Below are 21623 nucleotides of genomic sequence, written 5' to 3' on the forward strand. Positions count from 1 at the left end.
TTTTGCTCAAGTAATTGTTATCATTTGTAAATGCTTGAAACAGAGTACAAACTTGCATCTCTGTCCAGTTGTATTTAAAACATTCACTTTTCTTTCATTTCTGTTTTTTAAAATGTCATGGCAACACCATGTTTTAAATACAACTTTTTAAACCAGACCTGAGATGAAATAATAATAATAATAATAATAATAATTACTTTCCTGCTTTTAGCATGTGATTTCTTTTTGTAGCATTTGATCTGGTACAGAATCTATGACACTTCCTGATTTAAATACAAGTTATAAATACAGGGAAAAATATAATAATAATAATAATAATAATAATAATAATAATAATAATAATAATAATAATAATAATAATAATAATAACATCATCACCAGTCACCAAACTGTAGCCATTTTTTTGTTCATATGTTAAAATCTGCTAAAAGATTTTTGGAGTATTCAGTTGCTGAATCAATCTGCTGAAATTATTTCCCTTTCCCGATCCAAAAAGTGACTAAATCAACAGACACTTTCACTTCGACTCTTAACGACACAAACAGACATATTTGCTATAAATTCAGCTAAAGTTCTAAAATTAAGCTGTTTTTGCTATTATATATTGCATATATTCATAAAATAAAGTCATTTACTAATTTTACATTTAAATTTAGTAATTTAACCTTAGAACAAGAGAAAAACAAGTTTAAGGTTAAAGGCTTTGGTCAGTGAGTTTTTGGTGTTCCAGAGTAAAAAAGTCTGTATTTTAACTCAACAGGTGCGAGGCATTAGTGCTGGTGTTGGCAAATGCATGTGTGAGTATGTGTGTGTGATTAGGGGTTGTAACCAGAAGCTCTGGCAACCGGACGTCCATAATGATTCCATCACATCTGGTGCCAACACAAGCAAGCTTACACAAACCATTCCTCTGTGTGTGTGTGTGTGTGTGTGTGTGTGTGTGTGTGTGTGTGTGTGTGTGTGTGTGCATGCACATTCCCTACTGAGCTCACAGCTAATAAGTAATCCTCCAGCTTTGTAGCTGTGAAGGTCATTACTTTTAGCATGAGCTAATGGCTCTCTGTAATTATAAAAGCATTCGTTTCGGCACTCGGGCCCCTACCAGACGTTTAGCACCTAGAACATTTAGAAGCTGCACCCTAAATTATTAAGACACCACCAAAATTCATGCACACATGACATTACTGATGTTAGCTGTGATTTCACTTTGTTTTAAGAGGATGGACCAAGAGTACACGAGTTTACCCGTGTGTACGTAAAGATTATATGGTTAACCGCACTGCCTTGGTGTGATGCCTTTACACTGAGCCTGTTCTGGTATTTGCATGCCATTAATGGGGCGAGGGGGAGTGTGTAGGACGCGGGCCGCTCAGCCTTGGCACTCGTATTTGTCTCTGTTACGCCCTCACCTCAGGGGAGATGTGTTTATTAATGTGCCACTTCCCTTGATAAATGGCCAAATGGAGAACTGGGCGTCGCTTGCTCTGTGCCTCGTGATACCCCCCCTCTTCTTGCAACCTTAGTGATTTATGTCAACAGAGACCGCTAAGAACCTGCTGGAACCCTCACATACTCAAAACCCTGTATAATCCCCATTAAAAAAAGAATAGAGGAACAGTGCAAGGACCCAATGTTTCCAAAAACCCCAGGAGAAACTATAACGTGGAGCACAGTTCAAAAGGCACATGAACAAAGTGGAACCAAAACCTATGAAATGCACCAAAATGTACCAGAACATTCCAAAGTTACGAAAAAGTTTTACCAGAATAAACCAAAACATATCGAGATATAAAAAAATCTAACAAAACCTATGAAAATATACCAAACATACCAAATTATACGAAAAAATACCAAATTATCCCAAACTGAAATGAAACATTTTATAATATTCCAAAATATGCTAAAACCAATAAAAACGCACCCAAATGAATGCAAAAATACCAAAACTATCCCAAAAACAATAACAAAGCATAACAAAACCTAGGAAAATGCACCAAATTATACCAGAATGTACAAAAGCATACAGCATGAATAAAATGAAATGACATCCCAAATTGTACCAAAAAGGGGTAAAACATATCAAAATGTACCCAAACTTTATTCTTGACTCCTTATAATCTTGTATTGGGAGAATTATTAGTGCCCTCAAATGTTATCCATATCTAAAATTATTTACACCACTGATGGAAAAAAGGTTAAAACAAGTGGTTTTTTGAGCTTAACGTTATGGGTCTGATTTGTACTTTTGTTTTAAAGCTCCAAGATTGTTTTAAAGCCCTTAAGATAACACTTTCTTTCTTCACAATGCTGTTACAAATGTAAATTGTTGAAGCTGATTTCGAAGAGAGACACTCCATAAGTTTGGTAAACAATCAACAAAGCCATGTTGGAAAACCTTCCACTGTAGAATTGGGCTTATTTTTAACACACAAGATACATACTGCATATAGGCTTTCTAAGAGAAAGTGATGTCTACAAAGTCTCATTTTCCAGCCAATGTAATAATAGGTTGAAAACAGTCCATTTTAACCCTGTTGAATACGTACCATTCACACTGAACTCAAGCTAATCAGAGGCTAGTTTCTCAGGTCCATAGAAATCAGGTCCAGAATGACTAGGACATCAAGGCAAAGTCAGTATAATGAGCCATTAAGCCATTGGTTTAACAGGTCAGGGTTTTGTTTAGGGTCACGCATCATGCCACATGACTGAGGTTGGACGCAGACGGTCAGCATGAAGTGAAGGAGAAAAAAAAGCAGCCCTGAGACCCCATGCGAGGCGAAGCAGACAGAAGCTCAGCTGCTATTTGTTTTTGTGAGTCGACTGTTTGGCCTATGGTAAAGTCTGAACAAATATTTACTCAGCATCTCACAGGGTTTGTGAGCTTCTGTGTTTTATGACATACTTCTTTTTAAATCAACAATTTTTACTTTCAATGCTTGTTTTGGAAGTTTTTTTTATGATTGACAGGTTGATAGGAAAATAGACAAAAGAGTTAACAGCTTTCAAAATGATGAACTGTGAATGACTCATCTGGGATTTCTCACAATTCCCAAGACTGACACGTCTCCCATCTCCACTACCTGGTTACCATCTCCATTTCGGGTCATGCAGTGATTCCTGATGGCTAGTTTCATTAAACAGTCGTTGATGGATGACGTGACGGCTGTGGCATGCTACAGCTCTAAGACCCACTCTGAAAGAATCAGCCTGTGCTTCAGACGCCGGTCCCCTTTTAAGGTGACTTAGGAAGTGAGAGATGAAAGCAGGCATTCATTATGTTAAACACACGCACTTTCCTCAGAGGGAAACACTCTTATAAATGTCAGAGCAGCATGTGTGTTTACAGAGAGCACTGGCAGTGACAGTGGGAAAATACTGCACATGGAGGAGCCACCTTAAGTCACTTGTGAGCGGAATATTTTCAAAAGATCAGGATGTGTGGTTAGGATTTATAGTAGTTCTCACAGGAAGCTTGTCTGGAAGGTTTAGCCGATTTCTTACTGACCTGATGTTGAAACATAGGAAATGCTATCATTGCTATCAAGGTTAGGTTTAGTACCTTTTTGTATGACTTCACTCATATGAACCTGAACAAAAAAAACACCTTATCTAAAGAAATGCATACACGTTTAAATTCACAGATAAATCCAGATTCTATGAAGGAAGTGGTAGCACAGAGGTTAAGTTGTTGGACTACTGATTGGGAGACTGTAAGTTTGAATCCCAGGTACACCAAGCTGCCACTCCTGGGCCTGTGGACAAGGCCCTTAACCCCTAGTTGCTTACCTGAATAAATAAGATAAGTGTAAGTCACTCTGGATAAAAGCATCTGCTGAATGCTATAAATATGAATATACAAATAGGAACCCCCCCTCCCCCCGCTCCACCTCTTTAAAATAAAACATTGATCATTTAACACTTGCCCTGATATTTCAAGCTCTATCGGACATTACTTTCATGCAATTCACACCTAATACAAGTTTAACCATTTCATGCACGTATACTTTCTCCCTCATGGGCTAAAACTCACTGTCCATGGGGTTGATGTAGTCCGGGAGGTAACCAGCAGCAGCGGTGGCGGCGGCGGCAGCAGCAGTGGTGGATCCAGCCACAATCAGATCTCCATATGGACTCCTGTGGCTCGCCATCAGGTGGTAGTAATCAGTTGAGTTGGCTCCAGGAGGGGGAGGAGGAAGACCGAATAGTCCACGCTCTTTCAGGTGCTCATGGGCGACTGTAGAAGGTATGAGAGAGAGAGGGATAAAAGGAGAGAGAGAGAAGAAACAGTTTTACATAATAACAAAAAGGCAAGCAATATAGTAACAAAGAATTAGTTTGGAAAACGTTAGGACTCACAAACAAATCTACAAAGTAATAAACAATGACCTCTGGACTATTAAATCTTAAACAATTAAATCCATAAAGGAGCAGTTTGTATTTTTAGGTATGCAAAAAGACTGAAAAAATAAAACATTTATATAAAAATTAATAAATTATTATTATTATTATTATTATTATTATTATTATTATTGTTGTTGTTGTTGTTATTGTTGTTGTTGCTTAAATTCTTTTACAAATAGTCATTGTCAGCAGGTGGATTTGACTAAGTTCTTTGTATCAGATTACTTGTTGACATTTTTCCAGCCCAGAATGAAGCTCTGTCTCCCAGCTGGAACAGCCAGGTTCAATCCATTTATTTTGCTTACTGGCACCTCATTTACAGAAGATCATTTCAACAAAGAGGGCAGAAAGAAAGGGAAGACTTGTCAACCTTTTGTTCATTGCAGTTTTAATCACAGACAGAATTACAAACTGCTTCTTTAATTTGTTCTAGATCAAGTGAGGCTCTCTGTTTTCCTCTTATTTTGCACTTGTTTTTGGTAGGTCAGGTTAGTCCTGTAGTCTTATGTCACTTGTATTCCTGTCTGCTCCTTGAACAGCTCATTGCTTGGACTGTATTCTGCCTCACTAGTCTCGTTAGATAAAAGCATTTACCAAATGAACAAATAAAAAAAAGGTAAACATAATGGCCAGGTTTACAGACAGCCATCCAGCTGGAAGCAAGGGAGAAAACAGAGACACATCTTTAGAGCTACAAAAGCAATGCACTGTTAACATCTGCACTTGGTAAAGCTCGGTTAAAAGTGTCAGGAGCAATAAGAGTGTGAGGTCCAAATCTGCTTTACACACTCACTTGGCCATACCGACCATGAGCACAGCTTGCCATATGGTTCACATTTGCATACAGTTAAAGTGTATTGGCATTATTGAGCTCCTGCTGCGCCCTTGGAGACATGTTTGTGTGCAAATATGTGTATATGTGTGTATGTGTTTGTGTACTTTTGGCAACTTATTGAGTTCCTAATTGAAAAAAAAAATTACTACTGATTTCTCACAATTAGATCTGAAGGTGTTTGAACTGAGGTGTCTCACACTCCTCCATCTGTGTGTAATACTGCGGCAAAAAATTGGGGAACCCTATATTAGAATTACACTGCATTTTAAACCACATTTGTACACGTTGGCATTAGTATGGCATTAAGCTTATTAAGTTGCTACTCACCTTCTCAGTACAATTAAATATAACACCAAACCTGGTATGTCTATATATAACGTTGGAATTTGAAAAATGTGCTGAAAATGTTAGAGATTTAATGTTCAATGTTAGAGATTTAAGCACTTATGTACGTCGCTCTGGATAAGGGCGTCTGCCAAATGCTGTAAATGTAAATGTAAATGAAAATTAAAGCCTTAATTAGTCACATCCTGAATATCTTAAAATATCTGCCTGCTACACTTTGAGCAGGGTCACTTGTATCGGACCATAAAGCTGAATAATCAAATCTCACATTCAAGGCCATCTCCCTGTTTACAAGATAAAATAAACTCCACTATCTCTCTGCTGCTATCCAGCGTTATTGCTGTCAGAATCTCTCGTGTGCTGCTTATTTAAGTTTTAAAGCACAGTCCCATTACTGTCGACAGACTGTAAAAAGTGATTTATTTGCTATTTGGCCTGTTCACCTGTTGTTGTAATTCAGCTCTGAAGATGGAAGAGTCAGTGAGAAAGAAAGCTTAACTGCCTGCAAGCTTTTTACTTGTTTTTAGCACCTTCCCACAGGCATTATCGGACATGGTGCGGTTAGAAAAGCTGAAAGTTCTACTTTTGGTATGTTTAACAAATTCATAATATATTGCAGTTGCAAAATACCCATACCCAGAATGAAGGAAAAACTGCTCTGATGCTAAATAGATTTATCAAGTCAATAGAACTAAATGTAAACTGGCTACACAAGTTACTAATTACAACAAAACTAAAACTGAAATGAAAACGATATAAAAATGATTACACTACAATGGAAATGAACTTAATTCATAACTTTGCACACTACAATAGAGCTGACCTAAATAGAGTTGAAACTGGCTCATTCTGCAGCAGAACTGAACTGAAACCAACTACATTACAACAGAACCAAATGGACTAAAATATCTGCTATGCTACATGCTGTAACTGAACTGAATTGACTGGAGACTAGCTACCAAATTGAATTGAACTGACACTAGGTACACTATAAAAGAACCAAATTAAAACCAGCTAAACTAAAACAAAATAAAACTGAACTGGATTAAATATAGCTACACAACAACAAATATGAATTAAAACCATAAACTGGATTCAAATCAGCTACACTATAAAATCATCGGATTTAATTGGACTAAATTGAAGTTGGCTACACAAGAACTCGACTGAATTAAACAGAAACAAACAAAAAAAAGTTATACTCATTTCATTCAAAGTGTGTGTGTGTGTGTGTGTGTGTGTGTGTGTGTGTGTGTGTGTGTGTGTGTGTGTGTGTGTGTGTGTGTGTGTGTGTGTGCACGCTCACCATCTGCAGGGCTAAGCCCACGGGCCGCTGAGATCATGGAAAGTGTTGGGCTGCTGTGGACTGTGCGCAGGTAGTGTTCCACATGGGGTGAGACATAGGGGTGAGGGGGACTGAAGGGCGACTCAGCCGGGCCCCCTGGTGAGAGCCGGATCAGGGATATATCCGAGATAACTGGACTGCCTAACGTTGGAGCGCTGTAAAAAACAAAACAGAAGATGCTGGTTAATAAGCACCAAAAATAATTTCTAATAAGACCAGTGACATCTTTAAACATCATCTGCAAACAATTAGGGCCAAGAAAGAATGATTGTTTTGTGTCATAGGAAGCTTCAAAAATCAAAACTACTCAATGCTCTGGTAAAATTCTCCAAGGAGAGGTCAGGCACATACTGAGGCATATGATAGCTCATGTTTGATTCTTCAGCTTGAGGCAATCTTCTCTACATAACAGCAATAAGACCCAAGTCCCATCCTGAATGAAAGCTAACTTGTGTCATGTAGTCCGATCTGCTGTGTCTCTGCTTCATTAAATAACATGAGGTCATGTCTGCTGGTCTCGGGCTAAGATTTGGATTTAGATTGAGACTCAACATGCAAGAGCACAGTGGGGGTGTTGTGTGATACTCCCGGCAGCTCTAGGGCCATACTATTGAGTGTCAATTATGGTCCAATGGCTGGACTGTTTAGGAGCTTATTATTTTGTTTGAACAATCAAATCTCAACCAACTTTTAAAAGGTCTCCTTTTTGCACTTGAGAATCCATGGGTACTTTTGGTTAGTTTCTGTACTACTCTATCTGACTCCTTTATTTCACCAGATAATAGGCTAAAGTAGAAGATCATTATAAATTGAAGTCAATGTATTTTGAGACTATATGAATGGGCACCAGAGAAACTATTGAGGATGAAAAAGTTGCCTATATATCTGGTTACACGTTATCCTTATCAGCCATGGTTGTAAAATCCTCCCTCCAGAACCCTGATCCAGTTACATTTGGTTTGACATAATGTCGTTTTACAGAGATGTCTAGATTAAAAAGGGTTTATTCAAAAAATACATGCGATTCTGATATCAGCTCTTCAACTCACAAAAGCAACAGAGCTTTCTCAGATGCCAAGCTTCATTACACAAAGCATCTCAGTTCTCCTTGCCTCTCCGTCTCCCCCACTCTGAGAAGGAAATGATTGCACTGTAGTTAAGGCAGCCAGGGATTGCAGTCACTCAACTCCCCCCTTCACCTCATTCTTTCTTTAGCTGAGGCTGATTTTCAACCCCACTAGTCTTTTTGATGCTTCCCAGACCACACAAAGAAGCAGTAGGATATTCATTTGGAATGAAAGAAACTGTTCGTTTAAGGCCTGTATGTCTCCTGGGCTGTTTTATTAGCTTTTCATTGCACAGGGCTGGGTTTTGCATAGAATGCTCGGTCCCAACAGTGTCAGAACACAGCAATTGGCCCAAACTCATAGAAAAAGAGCCTTTTCTTGGGACCCCCTTCAGACTGAAGGACAAAAACAGCTGGCTGTGAATCTTTTGCATGCATTATTCTATATTTTTTTCCCTCTTAGTCCCTCTCAAAAAAATCACTGGCTGTACCTTTAAGTACATAAGGAAGATTCTTCAGGTTATTAAAGTTGACATTTATCCACTAAGATTTTAATGATTCAGTGATACCAAGAAAGAATCTCTCATTGTCCTTACTTCTGTACTGGTATGAGACTGCCCTGAACCCGTTCACTTTCCACTGAGTGGCCACAGACTTCTACATTTTTTTTTTCCTGAAGCCTTCCAGTTTGCACATACACTTAGACACACTGAAAAGACTCCAGTGTTGCATGCCAGACAGCTAAACTCACAGAGCCAGGCACAGCCTCCCAACCCCTCAACAACATTAATCTAACATCCTCCGTATGGATGTGATCTAACAGATCTGGCTTCAGAATGATCTTATCTGCCTTGAGCAAACTTACCGGGTTCTAGTCCAGCACCCGGCACTCCATCAAACTTCCCTGTCTACAGATAGGTTCATCTCATCTGACAGTCGTCCAGGAGACACGAGAAGAAAAAAAAGCCCAATTCCAATGCAAAAGCTTCGCTATTTCTCAGGAATCTCAGGGTTGTCATAGAATGATGACATTCAGCTCTTCGCCTGGAATGCATCTCGATTTATGAACTGTCTGACACAGTAGACATGTTGTATCGATGAACTGATCCCGTCTGTTCACGTTTTCCACTTGCTTGACATCATTAAACTTTATTAAATTGGTCCCTAGCCAGTAAGTCATTAGTGGCTGGGATATGTTCCACCCTGTTTTAACAACACGATCACTTGAATTTTAATGTTGGAAAATGACTGAGAGAGTGTTGTGCAAAAAAGCATTTCCTAAATAGTGTTTTGAATTAGTCTGTGTGTTGTCAACGAATAAACCGGCAGAGACTTTAAAAATAAATATTTGTATCATTTTAAGTTTGAAATTCTTAAAAAAGAGGAAACACAATCAGGTCTGTTACAAATTACTCCGATTTCATTTCCTAAAATTAAAAATCACAGTAGCTTTTCCCGGCATTAGTGGTTAGTTTTCTACAAAGAGAAACAATTCAAGTTATTTGGGCATCAAATCTAGGCATTGAAACAAAACACCAGGAAAATACAGAACATCAGAAACTAGTTTGTGAGAGCCATACTTGTGCCACAAAGTTAGAAGCTCAAAATGGTCTAGAATGTCCTTTTTTAATGTCTAACATTCATTCCAATTTATTTCAGGCCAAAAATGGAGTTTGCACCTAATTTGGGGTTTCCACCGTAGTGTTTAATGGCTCCTATGAAAAAAGACACTCAGCGCTTTAATAATTTGTAGTTTTTCACCAGGATTTTGTTTTTTCATAGCCTACTATTGGAAATATTTAAAAAAAAAATCCAAAAAACATATTACGTTTATTAATCTTTAAAGTAATCTTTCTAAGATGCCCCAAGTGCATGTTCATGAGTGTCAAGAACCAGGAAGGTGTTGTGGTGTTAGGAGATGTGGTAGCTTTGTGGTGTTTTAAGGTTTTGAGATCGAATCCCGGGTCCACCCAGCTGCCATTGCTTGGCCCCTGAGCAAGACCCTTAACCTTCAATTGCTAAGTTATATAAAATGAGACAAGATGTAAATTGCTCTGTATAATAGTGTGAATGTTATCTTTAACCACTAAAATTCTGTTTAGGTTATCCTAAAAACATCTCACACTGAAAGTGTCCTGACTAATTTTATACCAGACGATAAAATAGTGGAAAACATCCGATAAGATGCTTTCTGTTCCAATGGCAGGATAAAACACCAGTTTACAGATAAAAAAAGTTATTTTTTCCCTTCACTTGAACTAATGGACCCAAACCTGTTCCAACATGACAGTGGACCTGTGCACAAAGCAAGCTCAATAACGACATGGTGTGTCACGGCTGAAGTGGAAGCACTTAAGCGGCTCGCCGACCAAAATTCTTTGGGATAAACTGGAAACTGTGCCAGGCCTGAATTTCTAATGAAATGTTCGACAAACACATACGGCATAACTGGACAGATGTCCATATACAAACATGGTCAGAATAAGTTCAGAATAATAAATGATTCAAAAGAATCCAAGCCTTTTTTTAAGCTCCTGCTAAAGAACTCTATGCTATTACAAAACTTGGTTAGCTCCACAATTTTCCTCCACTCAACCCTGTCTTCTTAATGTAGCAGAGAATTTGCTTTTTCAGAAAAAGCAGGGCTCTGATCAAAAGCACAGAATTTTATCCAGCAGAAAAGGTAATTCTCTGAAGAGGAAAGTGCACATAAACACACATTTACTCCCACTTTGCACTGACTTTATCTAGGTGAACTTTACACAAGCCATTAGAGAATATGAAGGTGGGGATGTTTCTCTTTGGTTGGAAAAGTAATAGAGCTATTTGTTAAGAAGTAGTAATAACAAATATTACTGCTTTATTCCTGTTACTTGGTGCTCACCTGGAGAAATAATTCTGCCATCTTGTACACAAGTCCACACTAAGCACTAACTAAATCCTTTTCTCTGCCTTCTATGGTTTTCTTTTGAGCAAAGTTGGCACCTCCGAGACCGATACCTTTATGTGGACAATTCAGACTGTTGTGGAATATTTTTTTGCGATTTAATTGCCATGTTTTTGGATTGTCTGATATTTCCCACTGAGAGTAATGACAGAAGCACACTGCAATTACACCATAGACAAACAGCTTTGGTTTTGATAGTCAGCAATCAGTCTGTGTCATAACACTGCCCCATCTAATAACAACGCAGACACGATGGAGGGTTTCTTTTTTTTTTTTTGTTCCTGAGCTTTTGATGCCAGGCTATTGTTGAGGACGGGCTGCTCTGCCAGACTCCTGGGACGAGGACATTGTTTCAGGTGCCCGTGCTGGTGTAGCATTCATGCCTGGCAGATGGACAGTGCACCTGTTTTGGCATTTGCCAGGAAGTCAGGTGCCCATGTGAGCCCATTGTCTGGCCTCTCAGGCTAATGGAGGCCTGAGCCTCAGCCTTAATACCCATTCACAAACGCAACAGGGGTCAGGATCATCCATAGCTACATCATGTGAGCGCCTGGCACCGCTGAGTGTCATCTTCACACCGTGTTGGGGTTTAAATATCTCAGTACGGAGTAGCGGATGTCCGTATCACATGCTTTGCATTTATATTATATAAATTGGGACATATAGATATTTTCACATGCTTGTAGATTATACTTTATATTTGTGTGCTTGTGTGTCTGTTTTTTTTGACAAAGATAAATCATAGTGTGGCACAGGCACGGCTGTAGCAAGGGGACACCAGTCTGATTTAGATAAATCACACCTTCTACCACACTCCAACAGTACACTCACAGTCCACACACACCTACTTTCAACTACACAGAGATGCGTATACAGAGTTAAACGCATGTAAATTTCCAAAATTGCACACATCATTAAGCACTTAGGCAGCACTTGTGGCAAAGAGTGTGTAATACCGGTCTATGTTATTTCACACTTTGAATAAAAAAAAGATTTTCTGTAGCCGAATATTTTAGAACTTGTAATTGGATATTCAGGAAATGTTTTGGGATATTTTAACGTTCATATTTTAAGTCAGAGTCACGCAATGAAATAAGAAATGTGTTCATATTTATCGCTGAACTCCTTTGCTAGAAGATTATCAGGCTTGTGAAAAAGCCTAAACTGCATTTCACTCCAAGTAACATTTCATAATAAAAACACAAAAATGTCTCTTGATTCTGTGACTTTGAGCAATATTTAGTTGTAAAATGAATATATGAATAAAACAAAAGAAGAGATTTAGAATTTCTTGATTTCCCATCATTAACCCTGATCTATTGTGCCATGACCAAAATTAATAGTAATATTAACTAATGGCTATAAGTCATCATGATATAACCACTAGATACTAAAGTCACATGCTTGAACTGAGTATCTTGAGTCGAAGATTAAACATGTTGTGGGAATTTCATACTTAAAAACATGACCTTGAGTTAATGATTTGGTGGGAACAGTAGAAAAAGTCTATTCACTCAGAGAATTCCCTTAAGGTCGTTGTGGGCTAACGGTATATCTATGGTCTAATTCGATTGATTTCACTCTGTATCAACTACAATAAAATAGTAATAGAATAAAATTGTTACCACAGGTTAAGTACCTCGTGGCAATAAAATATCTTTAAAAGCTTTAGTCAGTGCCTCAGGGTATTTACTGTAGTAACACCTTATTAAAAAATAACTACCATGTCGATTTAGCAATTCTGTCATAATGTGGTATGTGGGATGATATAAAATATATACTGTAAATAAGACATTATAAGCCCATGATGCCTAGTGCTGGAGCAGTCCTGCAGGCTTCCAAACGATTTCTAGTTTATCATGTGGGAAAATCTGAGCTTTCTTAGTTTAATCTGCTTCTTACTTACTATGGTGTATCGTATCAAGTGTATTTACGATTATATCCTATAATTGTGGATAACAGATATTTATTTTAATTAATATTACACTAAAAGGTTATTTGATGTGTCCCTCCATAATAGAATCCATAAAGGGTTTTTGTTGAACAAGAGGGTCACACTTTCTGAAAAAGCCCAGGAACGTTTAAAAGTCCCAGACTGATCAAGTAATATTAACTGCACACTTGCAGAGGTAGTTTAAAAAATTCATTTTACTGTCAAGTGATTTTTAATTTAAGGTGCTTGAATACACTTTGGACCATTTCTCACAAAGCTTACTGGAGGTCTCCAGTAAAAATAGCAAAAGCTCTATCAAACATCATGCTACATTTCTCTCCTCAGTTCAAAGCCCTGTCTACAGTTCTGCAGTGTCTAGTCCTTTGGCTGCGTTCTCTCATTGAGTGGCGCAGAGCACGGGAAGTGTGTGTCAACGCGTGTGCATCAGCCCATGAGACAAGTGGGTGGCGCACTCCATAGCCCCCGGCCCTCTCTGTCTCGAGAATTCCCACAGTGCTCCACCGTTCCACTCGTGAGATGAATCACCCCATCCTCTGTCATTCCAGCCACTCGGAGAGGCAGCAAACGTTTCTCTTGCAGGGAAAAAAAGCACCCAAAGTTTCCCAGCGTGGTTTGGGTGACAGCTCTGACAAAATAACCAGGGGCCTCATTATGGTATATGCAAACAGTGATGAAGCGCACTGTATGGAGATGTCATGTTAGACGATTAGAGCAGGGACCTCTGACACGGTGTGCCGAGACTGTAACAAAGTGGCTTGGCTTGCCACAGGCGACACCGTGCTTAATTTGCTGCGCAACGTCCCTGTAATTAGATGAATTTGGCACAGGCAGAGGGAAAGACAGCTAGATCAAAGCCTTGATGAATTAGGGGTCCACTGTCAAGATCACATCACATTAATCAAGGTAGCCGAGTAGTACGACACGTCCATCCCCCTACCCTGTACTCGCAACTGCTTATGATGAATAGGCTCCCTGCTACCAGGCACACCATATGTATCACCATCAAAATCTGTGAATTTAAATGTAAGAACACAACTTCCAGGATTGTATTGATTTATTCGGCCCCTTTCTTAAGATAAACCTGCCTTAGAGGCAGACCCCGTTTCTGGCTGGGGAAAATAAAGTAGTTTGACTTGAATGTACAGTACTGAAAACAAAGTGCAACTTCGAAACTTGCTTGGCCCACTTCAGTTTGTACAAACACAAAGCTCAGAGTTGGAAATTCATATGGGACGTGTAGAACGACTGAGGTCTCAAGGTTACCCTATATTACTGTCAAAGCCTAGGGCAACATTTTTGACCATGAGGATTTGGTTATGCTGGAATAAAAAACATTGTGCTGTCCTGACCTAGGATGAAATCACTGAAAAAAGTCGTGTTAATTGTAAGAGAATGTCAGCCAGCATGTTCCTCCTGGAGTCTGGGAGATGCCAAATCACTGAGAATCTCCATGCACAGTGTAGATTGGAAAGGAAATGTTCAAGATGTTTGTAAGTGCCAGTGGTCAAGTAGATGTCTGTCTTTGATATTTCTTTTGCCTATGACTGGGGAATTACACATTGTCTTGGGTTTCAATGTGGGAAAATATATCAGTGATTCGAGGAGGGAAAAATGCTAGTCAGAATACAGAGCTAGAGTTAAGTCGTATCTGTTGAGTATCTGCCCCGTCAAACCTGATTCTGATGACTTCACGGTCTCAGACATACGTCAGAAGCGCACTGGGTTTGCTTCTGGCTTTTCACTGGGACTCAGACCTGAACTAGCTATTTGGTTAGTGAGAGACAGAGTACACAGACATGGTTACTTACCCATGCAAGGGGTGAAGCCCGTGAGGTTCGTAGTGGTATCTTCCTTCGTGGTGACGTATGTCGATGGGGATCGGTGTGTGGAAAGTCGGGAATATATGATGAGGCCCTGCAGACAAGACAGAAAGACGAAGAGAGACGGAGAGAGAAAAGTATCGAGGGAGAGAGAAAGAAAAAAATCTGTGAAAACTTCAAAAAAAAGAGGAAAAAAAAGAAAAAACTTTCAAAGCCAACCACTCTACAATAAAGTCGAGTCTCAGAGCAGGCTGAGCAGTTTCGTGTAAAATATTGGCACTATCACACAAGAGAAGTGGAATAAATAAATAATCAAAGTCATCCTATGAAATCCTACATCTTAGACATAAAAGATATCCAACTGGGCTTTCGACAAAGACCTGCAGCCAGACGTTCTTTGAACTAGCGGGAATGATGGACGCTATCAAGGAGAAGCGCGGCCTCGACACAAACCGGAGTTGACAGCAGGGGAGAAGCTTTGCTCTGGCCTGTTGTAGTGATGCAGACTACACAACCTTCCTCGATCACACATACACACACATTCATACACAAATACCCACATTCCCACATCTTAATGGCCCCAAAACAAGGACAAACCCCTCTGTTAGGGGAAAAAAAAAGGATATGTGAGATTTATTTTCGAAAGGAATCATGAAAAGATGCAGTGGTAGAAACAGAAGAAAACCCTCTGATGCCTTTGAAATCAAACCCAGCCTCATTAATAAGGAGTGTGTGCACTGCTTAGCAACTTTTTACTAGGCAATGCCGTTGCGCATGACGCTCAAGCTCGTTTATATGAGCTCAGGCATTTTCTTCATTATGGCTGCTTTTGTGGGGAATTTTTATTTGGAATGAAAAGGGATCAAAATCAACGCTTTCCTGTAATAAATACTCTCCTGGCTCGGGATGGCCCATTAAATCCAAGCGGGCCTTCATTAGCTGTTGTGATAACGAGACACCGCAGTTGATCTTTTGCAGGACCAAGTTTGTTTTTAGTGCCATAACATTGTGGTTTTTTTGGAGTCTTAAAGTCTTTTACAGAGTTTTGTTTCTAATTAGCGTCAGTGTTCCTGTAAGTCCTATTTCTTTCTCTATCTCTTTTTTTTGTTGCTTTTTTCTTTTCTCTTCACTTTGTTCTATGAGAACATTAACACCACTGTTCGACTCACTTGGCACCAGCACCACAGATCAGGTTTCTTAGGCTTTTAGCACTCGGGACTAATTGTAAAAGGATGACATGCTGACATGGAGGATTAAAAGACAGGAGATGAGAACGAAAGATATGAGGCTCGCCTCTGATGGTTTCTGGATTGTATTAAAATTCTTCAGAAAGAGTGGGAGTTTGGGAGAGGTCAAGGGTCACGGATCATTACCTATATCCGAGGAGCCTGGGAGGGCCTCAAGGGGGCCAAACACTCAACAGTGGTATGAGTCAGCACTCTCCATCTTTCTCCTCTTGATTGATCCGTGATGGCATGACGGACAAGCCCAGACCGAATGCCAGGACGTGACTTTCTTTTCCATCTCGTCTTTTCCTCTCTCAGGGTCTCATCACAGTTAACTCTGGTTTGTATCTAAAAGCTTTGTAAGACCTGCTGGGTTTTACTTATTACAAGGTTCAGAGCCATAGAGCCTCTGAAAAGTGGGTTTTGAGATACCTTTACAGAGAAACCTTACAGTGTGCATATCTTATAGCACATGAGAGTGAATCCAACTTTTACAATGTATAATTGGTTTGCCATAATTACACAACAGGCTTTCATGTTTATACTGTTGTACAACCCGGTGATTAGCTGAGCCTCAAAGCTGCAGAGTTGGTGCGTGACTTGTTTTAGTCATCCTGCCTCTCTTTACAGCGTTTGTCATGGAAAATGCCCCTGGTCAGGTTTAATTGATGCAAAACACCATAAAACGCACCTGACATTCAGAAAAGAACATACCACAACAATAACCGTGTGCAGCTGTTAAAAACACTACGCTAAGACTGCACTACGTACGGCAGCGTTCAGATTTGACCTTTGAGCTGAAAAGCTTCCTATTAAACCACAGTCACTTCACAACCTCCCAGCAGAAGCAATGCTACACCATACAATGGGGTCATGTGATTAAACCCAGGCCTTGATGCTTTCTTCAGCCTCTCTGTCCCATGATAAAGGGCAGGGGGCTCTTTTTCAAGAAAGCACTATAATAGAGCGCTGAATGTGAGTGTGCTCTGCTGTGGAGTGGATGCACGCAAACAGCTTCATTCAGCTCCCGGTCCTGGTTAATGCCCCTTAGCTAATGCTGGGAGTGAGATATTGGAGGGGTGATGGGGCAGGGGGTGGGGGTGAATATGGTTGGGGAGTTGGTAGAGACAAAATAAGAATGAACTAGTTCTAGTAATGACACGAGTTGTACACAACACAACACAACTCACCACAAGTCATTAAGATTAATCAAAGGAGTGCATGTATTGCCAATCTTAAACTGAACCACTGTGGGGGAAAAGGAAGGGAGAATGAAGCAGAAAAATGGAAATGTAACACTTTATAGAGCGTAGAAACAGAACACTTTATAGAGCGTAGAAACAGAATCGTACACGCCTTCATTAGACACGCAAATGTACTAGAGCTGATTAAACACACCTGGGTGTACCAAACTCTGTAATAAGACACATCAGCTGTGATGGGAGCGACCGGGAATAATCACATGAATTCTCTGTTTCTCTCTTGATTATGGGACTAATATCAGCTTAAATATGTAGTTACACAGTAACTTCTTGTGCAGTGAGAAATCAAGTAATCTCATGTGATATCATATGAATGTAAACACACATGCAATAGCAATTCTGTCAGAATGCGATATGGGGGATGATATAAAATATATACTCATAACAATGATATATAGGCTCATCACAAATAAGTTAATCATGATTAATTAACAAACACAACATGCATGTAGAAAAACATGAATGCCCTAATGCACAAAAAAAAATCTTGTTCTTTATATATATATATAAAAAACGTGCACTAAATTATTTGAAACATAACATTTTGACGTTTTATGTAAATTTTCCATGGGATTCATACAGAAAGTTCATGTGACTTTTCAGCTAGAGCAAACCGTGCTAATGAAAACAGCTATAAGTAAAATTATGCATTTCTTACGGTGCTTTCATAAGTTAGACCATATTTTTTTTAGTCTCCTTATCAGAAAACTGAAAAACAGCAGTATTCTTTTGATTAAACAAAACAAGCTTTTGTTTGGAATAAACAAGTGTTTTTAAAAAAATATATATCATAAGGCCAAGAAAATCTAGTCATTTATTTCTGACACTGTAATCAGACCCAAGCCGGTTTTCTGTTGTCCAAGCTTAAAAAGTAGTATTAACGAGCATTAAAACCCTCCCCACTCTTTGTCATTAAGGCTCCACATTTCTCCACACAACCACCATTCATCAGAACGCTGCCTCAATTATCCGCATTAGCAGTGTTATTTCCAGAAGTCACATTTTTCATGTCAGCCTCTTTGTCTGGGCCTCTTAGGGGCCGTTCGGCTCGGATCTGCCGCCCCCCGGAGGAGGCTTGGGCCTCTGGTACGTTACGGCTCTCCGTGCGTGTCTGTGGATCCACCAGGTTGGGTTATTCGATCACATGGACAGCTTCATTGTTCCGGGAGAACAAAGGCGAGCGCTCTGGAGAGTTCAAGAGCGCCGTTTACCTGCTTCAGTGAGCTGGGTTCCCTGGGGGTCCACGCTCAGGCCCTCACATCTATTAGTCTTTGGGTGATAACATTTGTTTTAGCATCTGGAGGGAATGGACTCACTTTCTCACAGTCAGTCCTGGGCACCGTGCTGGAGCTGGAGGCCTTTCGTTCACACTCAACGAGCTTGAGGAAAGACTTAAGCTGGAGCTCAGTGGCATGGAAATAAAGTCATGGCTAACCCTGACCCTAACCCAATAGGGGTTTACGTGATCCACTAACCAGATCTGTTAAGTGCTTCAGATATCTGTGTCTGTATTTAGATTTAAAACCAAAGTTGGCGTTGCCGAAACAGAAGCTGTTTTTAAAATACGAACCAAAACACTGTACCTCACAAAACACCAGAAAAAGCCCTAGAGGTAAAAAGAAACCAGCGCTGTCAGCATGGTCTGTGAGTCCTGGCTCTGACTTCCTCATCCTCAGCGACATCATTAAAGTTCCTAACTGGTTTCAGCAGTGTGTGGGACAATTTTTCTAACCTCGATCACGCAGTTATTATTATTTTTCTTTTTTGTACAAATTCAACGGATTTTCTAAAATATAACCTCCTCATCCCTGAAGAGGCAGTTACTAAGGATGAATGAATGAATAAATGAATGAACTTTGCATGCCATGCTACTGAACATGATTCTTTCTTTGTACTGTGTGCTACATGTTTCACCAGTCACTCTCCTGCAGGAAAGTCATTTGTTTCAAGTCACTTGAACCTTTTCTGATATGAGGTGTACCATTATTTGTATCTATATTTGTTTATGTATACAACACATCTTCTGTTCATTCAGTTACATCCCTAGTCCTTAATCTCAGCTCCCTGCGGAGCCCAAACTCATCAAACCTGCTTAACTAGACTACATAAAAATTCTTCATATACTGTGTCTAAGCATTAACAAAGCCTTTAAATATTAAATAGTTTATTCTACTGTAACTATAACTATTTAAATCACACAAACAGGCAAGTATTGCCTTTGTGTAGCCCTAATCCTTGGATCTACAGCGCTAAAGTGGTTCCACCTTATAGGAAGTGCTCAATAAGCGTAATGATCCTCCGAGAAGGCCAGTCCTTGGCAACATAATTAAAAGGCTTTCTGTCTTTATCCAGACAAGCAGGAGGGGAAATTAGACAGGAAATTCCTCTGGAACAAGCTGGCCAGAGGCTTAACTACACATCATCATGCCAAGCATTACACACCACCAAGCCCCATGTCGCAAAGCATTCTGGGACATGCCAAGGTAACGCAGGGCCTCTGGCAGGTTCAGAGTCTCAGCATGCAGGTCATTACACAGCTGCCTATTATTTTTTAAAAAACATTTATTTATTTATTTATTTGTTTATTTATTTGTTTGTTTGTTTATTTATTTATTTATTTAAGTGAGTAAGTAAGCATTTTTACAGGATATAGCATCTTCATTACCTCTGTGGGTTTGAATCGCAGGGTTAGACGGATGTCTGAGACTTAATGCGCTGACTTTTTTTTAATAAAAGTGCTCAGCTAAAAGTGACCGTGAAGTCCACAGGAGGAAAGAGTTACAACCGAAAATGTGTTTGAGCTGTAAATGCAGGAAGTCCAGCCTAGGCTTCGCAGCTGCAGGGGCAAAAGGGCAGAGCAAGGCGACACTTATCAGCGTCCTTCAGCTGCATCTGGGTAAAAATGCTAATAAGGACCATGCATCATCGTGCTTTGGATAAGAATGTGAAGAAAGAGAGAGAGAGAGAGAAAATGGCAGGCCTCCTCCTTCCACGGCATGTTGTTAGCATGCTGTTTGTGTAATTTAGGTACTTAAGACGGCAAGGGTCCGAAAGACTGATTACACCATGCTGTAATCACATAGCCCCCTCTACCTGCTGATTTATCGCTGCTGCTCTTAATAGCTCTGCTTAACACACAAGTTTGTCCAGATTAAGTAATTACCTTTAAGCAAAAGTTTATTATCTTTAAGACTGGAGCTTTTGATAAAAGGAATGCTATGCAGAAGAGAGAGTGGGAGAGAGAGATAGGGGAGAGGTGCTGAGCGTGAATGAATGAGAGTGATAATTAAGAAACGATACATTAAATTGGTTTGTACTGTGGGTGCTGTCACTGTGTTCCCCTGCTTACATTCATATTAGCCCTGTGGAACCCTTGCTAGGGGGGCGATGGGGATTACTGCATGCCCAGAGGCGCTCAAATTATTCTTCAGGCACAGCTGTAAATTGAACAAGGACCCAACTCATTTAGAAAGAGCGGGGGGGCATGAGAGAAGTGCATCCCAGCTAAAAATAGTACCTTAGAACTATCCATTGTGTTTCGTGCACAGTAAATAAGGTGCGAATTAGAGATGAGAAAGCTGACGTGTTCTGTATGTAAGGAATTAAACATGACAACATGCATGTTATTATAGGAAAATAATCAATGATTATTAACACTGTTCAATCTGCTGACACCTTCTGACCAATCAGAATATAGCTATGCTAGCTTTGTCCATCATGCCCTTGGATGCTCTTTTTGGCCTTCTGGGCCTTGAGTGAAGCTTGGAAATAAAGCAGGATGTGAGTATGATGCTGTCCAGAGCTGGTTCAGGTTTGTCTCACATCACCACCGACAAGTTCCACTCAAGCACTTTCCCATCAACAGAGAACATAATCAGAATTTTTGGTTATGTATACAGAAGGCTTGAGGAAGTGTAGGGTATAACGTTGCAGAATGTTGTTCCTGCAATGTTCTAAAAATGTCATTCCTTAGAACTCTGCCCACACAAAGTTAACAATTAAAAATTAATAAATTAACTTGTCTGAGGAAGTCTTCAGTGCGCACTTTATGCTAGGCAGGGTCTTTGTGGATCAGGCGTTAATCCCAGGAAAACTTTGTGTAAGGCAGGTCAATCAGGAGCAATATTCACACACACACACTTAATGGAAATTAATTTTAGCTAACCCATCTTTGGGAAACTAGAGAACCCAAAGTTAACCCAAAAACCAGGAATAACATGGACCAGCACAGTATAATTGAAGGTCAGGCTTGATCTGTATTCTCAATGTTCTTGACCATTAATTTTTCCTTGAATCTTCAAATTTGTGAGTCCTCCACAAGTTTATTTGCTGCTTTTTTATCTAGATAATAAGATAAAGATTGCGACTGAAAGCTTTATTCATTCCAACAAAGAAAATAATACTCTCTGATGGCACAGG

General features: G+C 39.7%; 1 protein-coding gene across 1 annotated transcript in view; it reads right to left on the reverse strand.

Annotated features, from left to right (window-relative positions):
* The window catches only part of gli2b (GLI family zinc finger 2b), an 82936-nt gene that overhangs the window by 22606 nt on the left and 38707 nt on the right, over positions 1 to 21623 (reverse strand). Inside the window, exons 3-5 of the mRNA XM_027163742.2 lie at positions 14705 to 14810; positions 6891 to 7084; positions 4034 to 4237 (exon numbers count right to left, since the gene is read on the reverse strand). Of these exons, the coding sequence (XP_027019543.2) occupies positions 4034 to 4237; positions 6891 to 7084; positions 14705 to 14810 (504 nt within the window). The remainder of the gene's footprint in view (positions 1 to 4033; positions 4238 to 6890; positions 7085 to 14704; positions 14811 to 21623) is intronic.

Source organism: Tachysurus fulvidraco, chromosome 2, assembly GCF_022655615.1.
Source record: "Tachysurus fulvidraco isolate hzauxx_2018 chromosome 2, HZAU_PFXX_2.0, whole genome shotgun sequence".
NCBI classification, from domain to species: Eukaryota; Metazoa; Chordata; class Actinopteri; order Siluriformes; family Bagridae; genus Tachysurus; species Tachysurus fulvidraco.